General features: G+C 32.6%; 1 protein-coding gene across 3 annotated transcripts in view; it reads right to left on the reverse strand.

Moving 5' to 3' along the window:
• Tnpo1 (transportin 1) overlaps positions 1-16407 on the reverse strand; it is a 90089-nt gene that overhangs the window by 33585 nt on the left and 40097 nt on the right. For all 3 annotated transcript variants that reach the window (XM_078043765.1, XM_078043750.1, XM_078043761.1), the window contains 4 exons: positions 12805-12911; positions 11089-11222; positions 5034-5115; positions 504-626 (listed from right to left, as the gene is read on the reverse strand). In XM_078043765.1, the coding sequence (XP_077899891.1) occupies positions 504-626; positions 5034-5115; positions 11089-11138 (255 nt within the window). In that variant the 5' untranslated portion in view covers positions 11139-11222; positions 12805-12911. The remainder of the gene's footprint in view (positions 1-503; positions 627-5033; positions 5116-11088; positions 11223-12804; positions 12912-16407) is intronic.

A 16407-nucleotide genomic window follows, 5' to 3' on the forward strand; every position in this document is an offset into this window, starting at 1 on the left:
TTTAATTTTTCTGATTACCAGTGATATTTTTCTTGAAGGATAAAACTTCCTTCTCAGGATAAAAAAAAAATCTAAATGATCTGTAGAAACTAAAATGGTCAATATCATTTTCATAACTTACAGTCAATCAGATAAATTTTACCAGTAATGTATAGGAAGGAACTTTTAAATTTTCAACTTCTACAACCCAATAATATGGTACTTATCTCCCAAAGTTTTATTACTTATTTAGTCTGACCCTCATTTTATAAACTCAATGTAAATATTTCCTGGTTATTACAATTAAAAGCTCTCTAATTCTTTAAATAACTTCCTCCCATAGTATCTTAAGTCTTATGAAATAAGAATCACCATAAAGATAACTAATTTTAAGATAATCATAATTCATTTTATAATCCCCCATGTGTTATATAAATTAGAAAACCAGTTTCACATTATGTATTTTGTGTCCAATATTTTTCTTAAGGGAACAATGAAGAAAGTCTTTAAACTATCTGTGTTACCTCAACTATATTATGCATGTGAGGAAGCAGGCGATCCATTCGAACTTCAAGCAACATGACAAGAGCCCGGCACACATTTTTTCGTACCTCTGGTTCCTCATCACCAGCCAAAGCAAAGAGATTCTATTGCATGAGAAACACAATATTTTTTTCTAGTTAAAAACCTCAAACATATTAGAAATGTTTATGTATAATAAAAAGAAATCTGTAAGCTAGTGATCTTTAAAGAAAACAAGATATAATACCAAAAAAAAAAAAAAAGATTTAATTAAATGGCTTTCAGTATTAGAAAAGACAATTAAATGTATAACAACTGCCAAAGATTTTGATAACAGATGAAAAGCCATTCTCTTACAGTATAATCAGTTGTGTTTTGAGTTAATTTTTGTTTTTAAGAACAAAACAGTTTCATTAGAAGACAGGGCACCAGAAATAGAGGTTAACAACCTAACCCTACATTGCTGCTGCTCACAAAGTCAACTATTGGAAAAGAATTATAATAGCAATTACAGCAATCAATCTTAAAGCTATTTCTCACAAGTTCCTCTACGAGCTAAAAAAGAATGTATGAATGGAAAATAGATTATTTCATTTAATCTTTTTTTTTTTTTTTTTGTAATCACACAAGAGTCTTTATTGCAAGCTTGAGCCTAGACTCACAACTGTTCCCGACACATCGGTCCCAGGGAGTGAGTCCCGGTCCTTTGTTCAGTGAGGTTTTATAGGTTTTGGGGGGGATACTATACTCTATGCATCACAACATCACACAGCAAATCTTTCCATACTGCGGGAAAAATCAAACAATAACTCTTTAACATTGATTAGCACATTCAATGGCGGGAACAAGTTGGGTAGGGGTGATTGGTTAGTAAAATAGGGGGATTCCTTTGAACTGATTGGTTTAGGCCACGAGGGGTGTACGTGCTAAACTACATGGTTTCCCAACATGTTATCAATGTTGAATTTTACAGATAAGGAACTAGAAATCAACAAAGGATAGGGAGGAGAACAATGATAGACATGCAAGCATCTGTAAGGAAATATAATTTAGAAGAAATTAAATGCTTTCTGTATTTATCTTTTATCTGGAGATAAAAGTTCTTCAGGATTACACTCAGTGGGGACAAGAATAATTCCTGACAATTTAAAATAGTTCACATTACAGTTAAATACCACAAGGTCAAAACTTTGCTACCTGAAAATCCTACAGTCAGTTTTCTTCTCTACAGAAGTCACAAACCTCTGGAGGAAATGCAGACATCCAGTAATCCCTCAGTAATGGTAGGCCTAGCCAGTGAGGAATCTGAATTTGGTTTGTTTGGATTCTTAAGTTCACTCTAACTTCACTATTAACAAACTTTCATTGAAAGAAGTTCTTTCTTGCAGAGGTTGCAAATGAGGATGTAAAAAAACAATGAAGCTTTCCTTAAGTCACTCAAGAAGTTTTATCTACACACACTGAAAGTAGTAAAAAAAACAATCATTCAAAAAAAAAAAAACACCACAAAATCCAATATGTCCCAATGTTTTTTTTTTCTTCAGAAAATCAGTCTCTAAAAAAATGAATCTGAAATTGTTTTTTCCAGTTTTTATTGGTACATTATAGATGTACACAATGGTGGGATTTGTTGTTATATATATTCATATATGCACACAAATTTAACAATATAATTTGGCCAGTATTACCTCCTATTATTTCCCCTTTCCTTTCCCTCATCCCTCCCTGGAACCTGAAACTTTATGACAAAAAAGACCAAGGAGAAATGCAATGATTAAATGTGACACTAGGTGAAGTACTGTTAAAGTAGCACTTTTTAAACTTTAATTTTTCCAAGTCCTGCTCCTATTTCTGACATCCAATTCAGTAGGTTTCTTTTAATCATAGATATTTTGTAGGGCCAGAGAAGAAAGCTCTTCCCAGAAGGTGTTACTTATATATTATACATGTACCCTTCGTTAAATTTTACTAAAACCATTTAATTCATTTTTTACCTCTTAGAGAATAATAACTGGGCTAGAGGGTGACAGTGTCATGTGTTCAATTAATCACCATGTACCCATTATTTTCATTACTACTATCACTGAATGAATACCCAGGTTTGCCAAGGTATATGTACTGGTAACAAATAGACTTCTCATTAACATTCTGTCAAACTTAGCAGACATAACATCAGCCCCTGAAGAAAACATTCATAATTAAAGAAAATGATTAGTCTATTAATCCATTTAGCAAATTATTACTGAAGGTCCACTATGTGCCAGTTATTTCCTTATAGGTCTATTATCATGTAGGATTAGCAAAGATACTTTACTATGGTACTTATCAGTAATGTAAAACATTATAAAATGCCAGCAGATTTTTAAAAAATATATTTATTTATTTTTAAGTTTTAGGTGGACACAGTATCTTTATTTTACATTTATGTGGTGCTGAGGATCAAACCCAGTGCTCGTGCATGCTAGGTGAGCACTCTACCACTAAGCCACAACCCAAGCCCAAGGAGATGTTCTTGACCCACTCACTGAGGATTTTTATCTCCAGAAGAGAGTTTCTTTTATTCTAAATTATATTTCCTTATAAGATACTGGTATATCTATAACTTTCTTTTATTAAGCTGTGAAAGAATGCTACTATGATTTCAAGAGAAACCTCTATTACCTCTAAATATAACAGCTAGCACAAGAAGCTTGTTTTGTGGTGAGCCCTGTTATATTTTATTTATAGCAACTAGCTTTATAATAAACACAATAAGGGAAGTCAATGTCAGTCCCTTTATAGATGATAAAATAGAAAAACATTAAATAAATAAAATACCCAAGGTCACATAACTACAAAGCTGAGGATAGAACCTAGGCAGACTTGTCCAAAACTTTAAAAAAATTAAAAAAAAAATATGTTATTTTGGGGGTACCAGGGATTGAACTCAGGGGCACTCAACCACTGAGCCACATCCCCAGCCCCATTTTGTATTTGATTTAGAGACAGGTCTCACCGAGTTGTAGCACCTTGCTTTTGCTGAGGCTGGCTTTGAACTCTCATCCTCTTGCCTCAGCCTCCCCAGCTGCTGGGATTACAGGTGCACAACACTACGCCTAGTTTATTTTATTTATTTTTATCTGATGCTGAGGATCAAACGCAGTGTCTCACACATGCTAGGCAAGCACTCTACCACTGAGATACAACTGCAGCCCCTTATCTAAGATTTTCTAACACTACCCAGTACATTGTATTATCTCCACTCAAAAGTGTACTAAAAACACCTTGCAGGCATACTAGGGGGCTCAGAAAGAGCCAGGGATGATGGTATATACCTGTAATCCCAACTACTTGGGAGACAAAGGCAGAAAGATTAATTGAGCCCAAGGACTTGAAGGCAACACAGTGAGACACAATATCAAAAACCTCAAACCAAACCAAAACAACAACAAACCCCAAAATCAAGTCAGATGTGGTAGCACACACCTGTAATCCCAGTGACTCTGGAAGCTAAAGCAGGAGGATCAAATTTGAGGCCAGCCTCAGCAATTTAGCAAGATCCTATCTCAAAGAATAAAAGGAACTGGGGATGCAACTTAGTGGTAAAGCACCCTGGGTTCAATTCCCTGTATCAAAAATAACTACAAAAAAATCCTCAGAAGGAGCCAATCCATTTAAAAATTAAGCAAAGAAAAAAATACCCCTATGATTCCTTTCCTCCTAGGATTTCAACAGCATGATCATGATTATCAGCAGCATGATCTCTAAAGGATTTTTAAGAACAGGTGAAAAGAAATGGACCATTTTATTAAATTTCATTCAATGAAAATAGAAGAGAATATGCCTAAGGAACCTTAATATCTTCAACTGTTCTCAAGCAGCAGACGTTTTGAAAAGTAAATGTACTGTTTCTGGTTCATGGCCAAAATACTATGCTTTTATCAAAAAATGTCTTTAGAGCTGTTTGCTAACAGTTCATTTTTTTCCCTTGACACCTCTAATTTTACAAAAAAAACATCAGAAATCCCTGCTTACCTATGGGGACACAACCTGAGAAATGCATCTTTGGGCAACTCCATCATTGCACGCATCACAGTCCATTCATACAAACCTAAATAGTATAGCCTACTACATACTGAGGTTTTAGGACAACATCATATGCTGCCCACTGTTCAATGGAAGGTAATTACTATGTCCTTTTAGTCCGTACCTCCAGATTCTTTATTGGGCACCTTTATCCAACCTTACCAGTTTTTCATGTTTCAAATACTGGGATAACTTCCATATACAATCTGAACAATATATTGATAGGAAAACTTTTAAAGTATCAAGATAAACAGACATTTACACCTTATAATAAATGTTTGTATTACAAGCAGAAAAATTTTTATTTTCAGCTCATAAAAATTAGAAAGTCTATACTGTATTCAATTTTAATACTACCAGAAATAATGTCAAATACTATTCACAATTATAAGTTATTTAAAAAAAAATACGTGCTGCTAGCATTATTTAACATTCTTGAAAACAAATGGGGCGGTGACAAATCTTACCTCAATAAAAGAATCAATGTGCAACATCAGAGCTTGAGTCCTACTAATGATAAACTGATTGACACATGCAACAGCATGAGACCTAGAAACAAAGTTTGAAGTTTAACATATGCTCAGTGTGGTTTTTCTGTCTACAAGACTGGCAAGATATTAAACATTCTTTCATAAAAATATTTTGGTACATGCATACCATATAGACAACCACTAAAATGAAAGAGTCAAATCTCTGTATCAATAAAGATTGTAAACAATATTAAGTGGAAGAAAATAAAAGTTACAAAGCAATATTAGCGTTTCTAAACAAATGAAAAAAGTCTGTAAGGACATTCAAATTTTTAATAGTGGATAGCATTAAAAAGTAGAGGATTAGGTGAAGGGAACAATTTATTTTATATGCTAAAGATTAATGTATGCATTCCTTTTGAAACAAAAATGTAGAACCGAGTAAGGCATACCCAATTCAATCCTTCAGCATCATCATTAAAAATACCCTTAATCCAATCACTTTTCCCTGCCTTTACTTCTTACCTAGTGCGCACCTTGATCTCTCCTCAGGGTTATTACATAGGTCCTAGTTGGTTTCCTAAATCCTAATGTGTCAAGCCCTATTATAACCTGCCTGACACACATATTAAAAAAAAAAAAAAAAAAAAGAAAGAAAAAAAAAACCCCACTTCTTCAGATTGCTACAATAAAACCTAATCTATTTTTCCTGCAAAAGGCTAATGTAATATTCTAAGCTTCATGGACCACATATAATTTTTACTATGCCTTCATTTTGTCCTCAAATATAGTCTTTTAAAACCATTCTTGGCGTATAGGCTATGGGCTGAAATTTCACTCCATGGGTAAGAACTAGCTAGTTAACCTTTACAATAAGGCTCCTTCTCCCCAGCCTCTATCTCTGGTTTCTATGGTGCTACAGTGAAGTTTTTTCTTTTACTATTCTAAAAGGCTTAATCCTAATTCCAGGGCCCTTTCACTTGCTGTCTCTGAAATGTTCTTCCCTTTGATCTTCCAAAGAATCTTTATTTTGTTCAGTCTCTGCACAAATGTTACCATTACAGGGAACCTCCTAGATAAAATATTTCTGTGAATCACTGTTTACCTCTGCTCTCATTTTTTTCCATTATATATATCACTACCTGAAATTATATTACTTATTGTCTGTCCTGTAGGCCCACTTTTTAAAATATAAAGCCTACAAGGACCTTTCTTTGTCTTAATTGCTGTGCCAAAAATCATTGGATTTTGACTCAGCAGTAATGGCAAGAACATCAAACATTTAAGGTATTAGGTTATAAGGAGATCTGAATCATTAAGTGTGTGGCACAAGGTAAACAGTTATGATTTAAAGTCTCATCTATAAAATATCATATTCATCCATTTATTATGGATTAAATTCAACAAGCAAATGTATGTTAAGTCATTGGCACAGTAAGTAAATGGGAAAAAATAATAAGAAAAGTGACTTTTTAAAGGGTTTTTAAACTGAACTTAAAAGTGTTTGTGTGCGTGCACATATTGGCAAAATTATTCTTCAAAGGCAACTATTACTACTGTTTCCAAAATAGTTTTTAGAAAATTAATAGCAGGATGTACGTTTTTTAAAAGTATTTTTTAAGTTGTAGATGGACACAATATCTTTTTTATGTGGTGCTGAGGATCGAACCCAGGGCCTCACACATGCGAGGCAAGCATTCTACCATTGAGCTATAATCCCAGCCCAGGATTTACATTTGCAAGTTCACAGTCGGACAAATAAACTCCTTTTACCTCATGATCATTTGTTGAAATAGCTTGCTTAATACACATGTTAGTTGTGAACATTGCCAATAAAGGAAAAAATTAGAAAATTTAACTTAGGAAAATTACCACTTATAATACTATTGAAGAAAATCAAGAGCCTAGGAATACATTTAATAAAATGTGAAAGACTGCTAAAAATATGAAAACTTTTATTGTAGACGTCTATTTTCCCCAAATTGATCTATAAATGCAACACAATTCCAATATATATTTCAAGTTTTTGTAAAATCTGTTAGTTCTAGGGTTTACATGGAAAAGGATCCTTACTATCCTGGTTGTAAACTCTTAAAACAAAAACTTCTTCATATTGATAATCTGATGATTAAGGAACAATAAAAAGAAAAAAAATGTTCCTGGCATGTATTCATATATTAGTCAATGTCTTAATGAGATCTGTCTGTTAACATGTAAATGGCATTATTTCCTAAAGAATAAAAATTTTCCCAATATAATCCTTTTCCTATAGACCATAGTATTTTTATATTGGAAAAAAAATCTCTTAGAAGCAGCTGAAGCATTTAATAAGCTCAGAGTAAATTCTGCAAAGTGGAGAATGTTTCAAATATTTTCATCTTGTAGTTTCTGCATATTTTAGATCAAATACTGTTTGGCCTATCTTCCAACATCAATTTTTGTTAGACATAACTCTTCAAATAAGTTGCTTATGATTATTTCCACTGCCCAATGCATGTTTTAAATCTGTAAACTTAGCACGGTGGTGCATGCTTATAATCCTAGCGGCTGGAGAGGCTGAAGCAGAAGGACTGTGAATTGAGCAACTCAGTAAGACTCTCTCTAAATTAAAAAAAAAAAAAAAAAAAAAAGGGCTGGGGATGTGGCTCAGTGGTTAAGTACCCCAGAGTTCAATCCCTGGTACCCCCTGAAAAACAAAAAAAACTTGTAGGCTTTATTATTTTCATTCAATTCCAGGAGAGAATTTAAATTTACCTTATTATAAATAGTAGTATAGTACTATTGAACAGTTAGTCCAAATTAAGATATTCCAGAGCATGACTTAAAAAACTGAAAACTTATCTTGATGTAGTTTGAAGTCCCTTTGTTTAATCTGTTTACTTCTGAATACCAAAACATTCCAATATCTCTTTTTTTAAATAACTGCAATTGCTAAAAGCTCAAAAGCCCATTGCCCTAAAATAAGCTAGAATTGTTTGAGGCTATGTACATAAAATAGCAACAGAATACAATCGAGAAGCCATAAATTGACCATATACACATGGAATTTTGCATGATAAATGAGATTTTTAAATCAATAAGAAAAAATTATTTTTATGAATATACTTACAAAAATATTGTTATTTAAATAGAAAAGACAGAACACATTCCTATCTCATGAGCCAGGTGGCACAAACCTATATACTTCCAACTACATAGGAGGAGGCAGGAGGATCACTTGAGCCCAGCCTGAGCAATACTGAAAGAACCTGTCTCAAAAAAAGTATCCCCATAACATGCCTACAGATACCAGATATATTTATGTATTAAACATCAAAAAGCCTCACTTGAAAATTCCTGTGTCAAACGGAACAACAGAAAAAGGGAATGCATAGAGCCAATACATTAAGATATCCATCATTCCTTATTGACAGGAAAGTACACTAGCAATACAATGAGATATTTTATATATATTTGATTTGCAATATTTAAAGCATGACAATACCAAATGCGGACCACGTGTAGCCACAGAATCTTTTAAATCTTATTAACAGAGTATGAATTGGTACAACTTGTTCTGAAGTTTGATATTGGCAGCACTATTAATAGAAGCAAAAACCCAGATGTCACCCAAAGGCAGCCAGGGGAAAAGTGTACACCAAATTGTTTAATTGTCACGCAAGGCAAAATTACACAGTATTCAAAACAAATGGGCTACAGTGACATTATATGAATGCATCTTAGCAACATAATACTAAATAAAGTCAACAGAGATTACAATTAGTACAATGCCATTTTTATGATCCCATAAACAAACTGATACTCTATTTGTGTATAAATGTGATAAAATTATTTAGAAAGAAATGCAAGGGAAGGAGAGTTAAGATTTAAATGTAAAACTATACTCCATTTCCTCATTTTGTTTCCAAGTTCCCAACAATAATATGAGGGGACAACACTTTTAAAAGTACACAGTAAACACAAGTTAAACTTTTTAAGTTGTTAAATAATATGAATTATTGGAAACATTTATATAAAGATGAATATTAGTGCAGAGAAATTACAGAGCAGATATCCATATCCACCCAAATATACATCAAAAAGAAAAATTTTAACTAGATAAAACAGAATCTCAAGTATGTAATCATGAGTATTCACTAAACAGAAGTATTTTGTACTGCTGATCAAATGACCATCTACAAAATAAAACACTGAAATAATAATTATTAATATTTAATATCTAGCAATAGTGTATCAATTACCAGGAATATTTTATTGGATTTTTCTTAATTGCTGAGAATTACTCACAAAAAAGTTAATATTCCTAGAAGTGAAATATATAAATCACTCACTGCTTAAAATGTCAATGGAGGAGAATTTCTAGGGGACACAAACTTCTATTTAGTTAATTATGCCACAAAAATAACAGTTTGAAAATATACTCTTTTCAATATGTATTTTGATGCCATCACAATTATACATCTACTAACTAATTTCCAATCTGAGCATGACACAAGTACTACTTATGAAGAAGAGTATTTGAAATTACTAAGAAAAAGTATGAAAGATTGAGAAATAAACAGAATTTAAGATACATATTCTTATATACCCCTTGGTAACATTGCTGATACCACAATCCTTTGAATACAGTTTGGAATTTTGAAGCCCAACTAACAGTTACAATCTATGGAATACGGTCATGCTCTTGGACTCCTGAATAAGTGCCTCTAGGCAATGATTTTCATTTAAATAATAATATGACATTTGATTATTTTATATAAAACCATGAAGCACCAACAAATGTAGCAAAAACCAAAGTAACCAATAGTTAAAGAAGGAGCAATGTTTTTCATAGAAAAAAGTTAGGGGGAAAAAAAAAATCACAACTGGATCTCACACACACACACACACACACACACACACACACACACACACACACAAAGAAGCCAACTGGTACAGCAGCTGCGGGAACACTTGAAGAAGTTATGGAACCTCATGCACTTCTAACAATTAAAACAAAGACATCATATTTATAGCTTGTTAGGAACTGATGAACAAACTTAATAGGTTAGTTTACATATTCTAATATAAGTTTGGCAACTGTATGTGAGGCACTGTTGTAGAAATTAGGGATACAGAGATGATCAAGGTAGACCAGGTTAATTTCAGGATTAGCCAAGAAAACCTACTATATGATTCCAGAGACGATCAAGGCAGACCAGGTTAATTTCAGGATTAGCCAAGAAAACCTACTATATGATTTCAGGGTGTAATAAAATATTCTGCTACCTTTGAACTTAAAATGCTCACTACCCCCCATAATTTAGATGTAAAACTCTTCAACTAAAAGTATGTATTTTCATTAAAATTACATCAGTTTAGTTATCAGAGGATGAAGAAAAGCAGAGAATAGGCCAGTCACTGAACCTGCAAACAGTGGTAGAAGGGGAAAGACGACAACATTTGTTGAAAGGCTCGAAGAGCTCACAGTATTATATCAAATAATGTTGCCTGACTTTAAGTAACAAGAATATGTAGATGTTATTCTGAGGGAATTTCTATTTGAAATGAAGGCATTTGAACTTGGCAAGAATGATAAAAAAATCCCAAAGCCCCTCAACTAAATCTGTCTTATAAGAACTTGTAAGACGGTGGCTGGTAAATACTGGGAATGTAATTAACTATGTGAATGTAATTAACTATATTTAATGAAAATTTCATCATTAAGAGTCAACATTTTATGGGATTTGTTATTAAAGTAGTAAATTTCAACTTATTGAAGTCTACCTTTGTGGAATATCCAGTATTCTCTGTTTTTTTTTTCCCCTCAGTTCTGGGGACTGAATCCAGGCAACAACCCCAGCCCCTTTTGATTTTGAGACAGGGTATTGCCAAGTAGCTGAAGCTGGTTTTGATTACGTGATCCTTCTGCCTCAGTCCCCTAAGTCTCTGGGATTACAGATGTGCACCATTATATCTGGCCCATTATCTTTTGCTAATCACAAAAATACAAAGTAGGGCAGAAGTAAGGCTTATATCAGAGTTTATAAATTAATATTGGTCATATAAATACCTTATTTTGGGGCTACTGTGTTTGAAGAACTGTAAAAATTTGGGAATCATGATGTTGAGAGGGCGATCTAAAACATCACTATCTAAAATCTCAGCAGAATCTTCACATATCTTCTGAAGGGCACCAAATGCTCCCTGTAAAAGATACATACTTTAAATTATTGGAATTCATTCAAAACAAAGGCATTTAAAAGCAAAAAGAGGAATATTGCTTAATTTTATGCATCAATGTTCTCAGCCCACATAAAATGCTGCCTTCTAAAATCTCTATATTATTCAATTTTGAAATAAATTATACCATTGAAATCTACATTTTCATAGAGGTATATATGTAACCAGTAACTTCCCTTTAGGAAGAACATAAAAAAGTCAATACTACTTAAAATTTACTTATAGATAAATCATTTTTTGATTAAATGGTGACACAATCATTTAAGGAACAGACAATTCACATCAGCAACTATTTCCCTATAATCATTTTATTCCAAAGTGGATAATCCAAAATTCTTAATTTTACCATAGCAACTTTGTGTTTATTCTCCATAGTACAGTTAACTAAAAATTGCCTTTTTTAGTCTTTAAGGCAATTACCAAACATCCTTTTAGAGTTTATAATGCATCAAAAAGAAACTTGGGAATATAAGTTTACAATTTAATTAAAAAATATAAAATTTCAGCCTTAGATTTAACACATTAAATATAACCTTGTTACTTACTAAGGCAACAACAAAAACAAAACAAAAAAAGCCAAGTTTCAACTAAGAACAAACAATTTAGCAATCATTTCATACCTACAACTAAAAAGTCCACATCTTTAGTTCAGACAGATGACAAAAATATTTACCTAAAATACAATTTTTATGTAGCTGCTACACAATTCACAACCAGGACAAATTTTTTATTCTTGGAAAATGCTTAAAATTTTCATCTGTTTACCATCACAAAGTAATATTTAAATAGAATCAACTGTTATATGGTGACTAAATATTATTTACTTTTTCTGTAATTTTCTAAGTGTATTTTTAAGGAATATGTGTATGTGCGCGCACGTCTCTGTGAATTGAAAAAAAAAAATGGGGGAGGGGAGGATACCGAGGCATCCCAATACTTTGCCATCACTCCCTTCCCCCTACCTTTTCTTTCCTATTTCCTCTTCCCTAAGACAAGGTTAGGCAACATACTAAATCTCATAAAATTATCTGATTCTTTATTGTTAGGTTATTCTTATGCTTCTCTGCTTTTAAACCTTGCTACTGTTTGAAAAGGAAGGAGTTACTGCATTAGAAATTGTAAACACTTAAAATGGTTTCACTTAAAATAGACTTCTGCTCAAAGTGGAAGCCTGCTATTGAAACAGATACTTTAGAATTCCTTTCTTACCAAATGAAAAGGTTGCCATTGACTTAATCAATGCCCCCCCCCCCAAAACGCCCAAGATCAGAATTACAGTATGATTAAAACTAAACCAAATGGGACATACTGCAAATTCATCATTTATTAAACATAAAAATGGTTCTGAGAAACTAAGAAAGTACTTATGGTCTCAGAATTTGGTAAGTTTCGGTCTATCTTTAGATATGAACATAGCACTTCAACTGACTAAGTCTGGTAATAACTTTATTACATATATATAACTCCCAAGAATAATTTTACAATAGAAAAACAAGATATTTTCTTATAGGAAACACAGTAAATTATAAGAAGCAAATATTCTTACCTCACAAGTGTTGTAATCTTCAGAATCCAATAGGCTACAGAGTTTTGGTAAGAGGTCAGGCCAGTTCTGCAATTCTCCCTTGGAAGCGATGGTTGTAATCAATATACCTTGAAAGAAAATACATATTTTTAAGAAAGCTGAGTGCATTGTGTTAAATAGCACCATGCCAGTAACACATTTTTAAATGTCCCATATTTCCAAACCATGTAAATAGCATTCATCAATCCCCACATCACCAAAAGCTACCTATAGAAAAAAAAAAAACCACAGCATAAATCAGATATTTCTAATCTTGTTTCCCAGCAATTCACCCTCTAAGTTGTTGCTTTTAAAAATATTTACTAAGTATCTCTATGAAAGACTTGCTTCTCTTCAATAATGCCAAGATAGCGCCACTAATTAATGAACTCCAATTTCACAAAAATTATATATAAAAGAATAGAAAGAAAATAGACCAAAATATTATTACTAGCACTTATTACTAGGTGATAGTTCATAAAGTTCAAATAAAAAATATCTGAAGAAGCTAAGAATAGCTCCCTGACAATATGGAATCCAAGTTAAGGACCATAGTAGGGAAAAGGAAAGTAGTGGATCATCGATTGAGAATAATTCTGCATGTTAATGCAATCTGCAACATTCCCCCTCATGTAGATAGGTTATATACTCCTGCAACAGTTCCCACTTACTGGATCAAAGATGAATCGCCAGAAAGGCGATCTTCGATCTTGGAGGTTGGGTGGCACATGCTGACTGATCATGTCGTTTTGACTGACTGGAGTATTTCAACTGTGTTGTGCAGCTGCGTTGTGATAGTGGATTATGCAAACACACAAAAATGTAACACAAAAGTTTTGTGTTAACATTTTTATCTGCCTTAGTAAATATATCATTAGTAATATGTAATATGCTCAGTGATTATGGGTCTTTTAGTACCACTAAAAGTATAAACTCTGACAGTAGGCAAATTTTAAGTACTTTAAGCTGCAAAAACTAGTTTGTTAAAATGAAAAAAAGAAAAAGTACTCCTTTCCCAGACTTATCTTAAAAATTTAATGAAATACATAGAAAATGCCTGGCTTCTAGTAAATAATTATTACTGAATAGCAAATCTCACTGTGTGGATAAACTTTAATTTTCCACCTTTAGCTTTCAGATGGTTGTTTCAACAACATAACAACTAAAAAATAAAGCTTAAATAAAGCTGTTGGCAAATGTTCACTGTTCAAGGAAAAAATTTAAATAGTAAGGATTAATGTATTAATTACATTAAAAAAATTTTTTTTAGTTGTAGATGGACATAATACCTTTGTTTATTTATTTTTACGTGGTTCTAGAACCCAGTGCTTCACACATGCTAGGCAAGCGCTCTACCACTGAGCCACAATCCTGGCCCCTGATTAGAGTTTTAAGACATAAAGCTCAAATGAGCTCTCCACTAAGATTCAAAACTAACAAGACCCAATCCTTCTTGCAAACTTTCTTTCCTGAAGTTACAACATAAAAGAACTGAGAAAAGGATCTGGATCTGCCTTAATAGAAACTAAGCATGTCTAAAAGACTGAAAATAATAATTAATAGAAATCAGACATAATCTACAATTTGGTACTAATGGACTGACATTTATTACTCCTGCTAGTAAAGCACTAAAGGATGTTGACTGAAAAATTCCAAGATCTGCCCCTTAATCACATCCACTCTTGAAAAATCTAATGAAAAGTCTGTCTTTAGAATAAGGGAGAAAAATCGGCCATACTTATTAAGATCTTAAATGTTTAAATAACACTTTGACCCCAAAATGCCACTTTACAAATTAATCCTGTAGAAACTTTCCAAAAGAGTATAAGCATACATAAAAGGAAATTCCTTGAAATAATAAAAATTATAAATCATGTATTTTTTAGACAACTTTATATTCATGCAATGAATTACTTCAGTTAGTAAACTGTGATCCCTTACAAATATATTTCCTTAATAAGATTCTCGATATGTATTATAAAGATTAAAAAAAAAAATTTAAAGTCGGGAATGGTGGTGCACACCTGTAATCCTAATTACTCAGAAGGCTTGGCTAAGCCATGGAGTTGAAGGCCAGCCTGGACAAGATAGCAAAATCTTGTCTCAAAGAAAAAAAATTAAAAGCCAAGGAGGCAAATTTATTGCTTTATAATCAGAAATCTTTTACTTAAAATATTTACTAAATTCTTAATATGGTACAATCATTTTATTAGGTGTTAAGGAAAACATAACTCAAAACCCTACATGGTCCTTATCCTTATGGAGTTCAGTCACATTTGCACATTTGGCACTATCTGTGGGCACTTTTGGTTGGCGCAACAGAGGGTGTGGCTGTCACTGGTATCCAATGGGTACAAATGAGAGACGCTAATTACCATCCTATAATGCACAGAATAGCCCACCACAAAGAATTATCTAGTCTAAAATGTCAAGTGCCGAGATTGTAAAACCCTGGTCTAGACAAACAGAATTCTACTTAAATCAATAATGTATCATGCTTATGTTATTATACCCATCTCAAGAATTTTCTATTAAGGTTGATAAGTGAAGTTCTCAATTTTCTTAGAGATACCTTTCAAAAACCTACAAAAAATATTTTTACTTATTTTCTTAAGAGAATTAAGATTAACTAATTTAAAAGATAAAATTTCCAGATTTATTGGTGGGAAAGCACCAATAATTTATAATAATAACAAGCTCATCGATTTTCCTAAAGGAGAAAAGAAAAACAAAAACAAAAACCTGGCTTTACTTTATCAAAAATAAAAAAGAACTGATGATTCCAAGGTGATGCTTTGGATGAGACAAAAACCAAACACCAAACAGAACAATCTTTAGAATCTTAATGCTGTGCACTCCTCCTCTAATAATTACTCCTCTAGGAAATTCTGTATATCAATTTCACCACCACCTTTTCTAACCTGCATTAAAACGGGCCACGGGAAAGAAGAAAAGTCATTTATTTTTAATTTAACAACATAAAACAGATAATTTAATTGGCTAAGCCATTTATTTCAAGTGATAAGCTTTGTTTTATCCAATTAATATTACAGACATTTTTGAAAATAGAAAACCTCAATATACAAATTGAGCATCCTTTAATCTGAAAATTCATACTTAAAACTTTTTGAATGCTGACAAAAATTCAGATTTTGAGCTGGCTGCAGTGGTGTATGACTGTAATCCCAGTGACTCAGGAGGTTGAGGCAAGAGGATTGATTATAAATTTGAGGCCAGTCTCTGCAACTTAGTTAGACCATGTCTTAAAAATATAAATAAATAAATAGCCAGCTAGCTAGCTAGAAAAAAGTAGCTTAGTTGTAAAGCACCCCGGGTTCAATCCTCAGTACCAAAACAAAAACAAAACAAAAAATGATTCAGATTTTGTAGCAGTTCAAATTTTAGATAACAGATGTTCAACTAATAAAGTATATGCAAATATTCCAAAATCCAAAAATGTTTGAAATCTGAAAACACTTCTAATTCTAAGCATTTTGGATAAGGGATGTTCAACCTGTACATAATATTGAAAAACAAAATAATTAAATGTATCCACTACCCATCTTCAACAATAGTCATTAATAT

This window comes from Ictidomys tridecemlineatus, chromosome 1 (assembly GCF_052094955.1).
Source record: "Ictidomys tridecemlineatus isolate mIctTri1 chromosome 1, mIctTri1.hap1, whole genome shotgun sequence".
NCBI lineage: Eukaryota > Metazoa > Chordata > Mammalia > Rodentia > Sciuridae > Ictidomys > Ictidomys tridecemlineatus.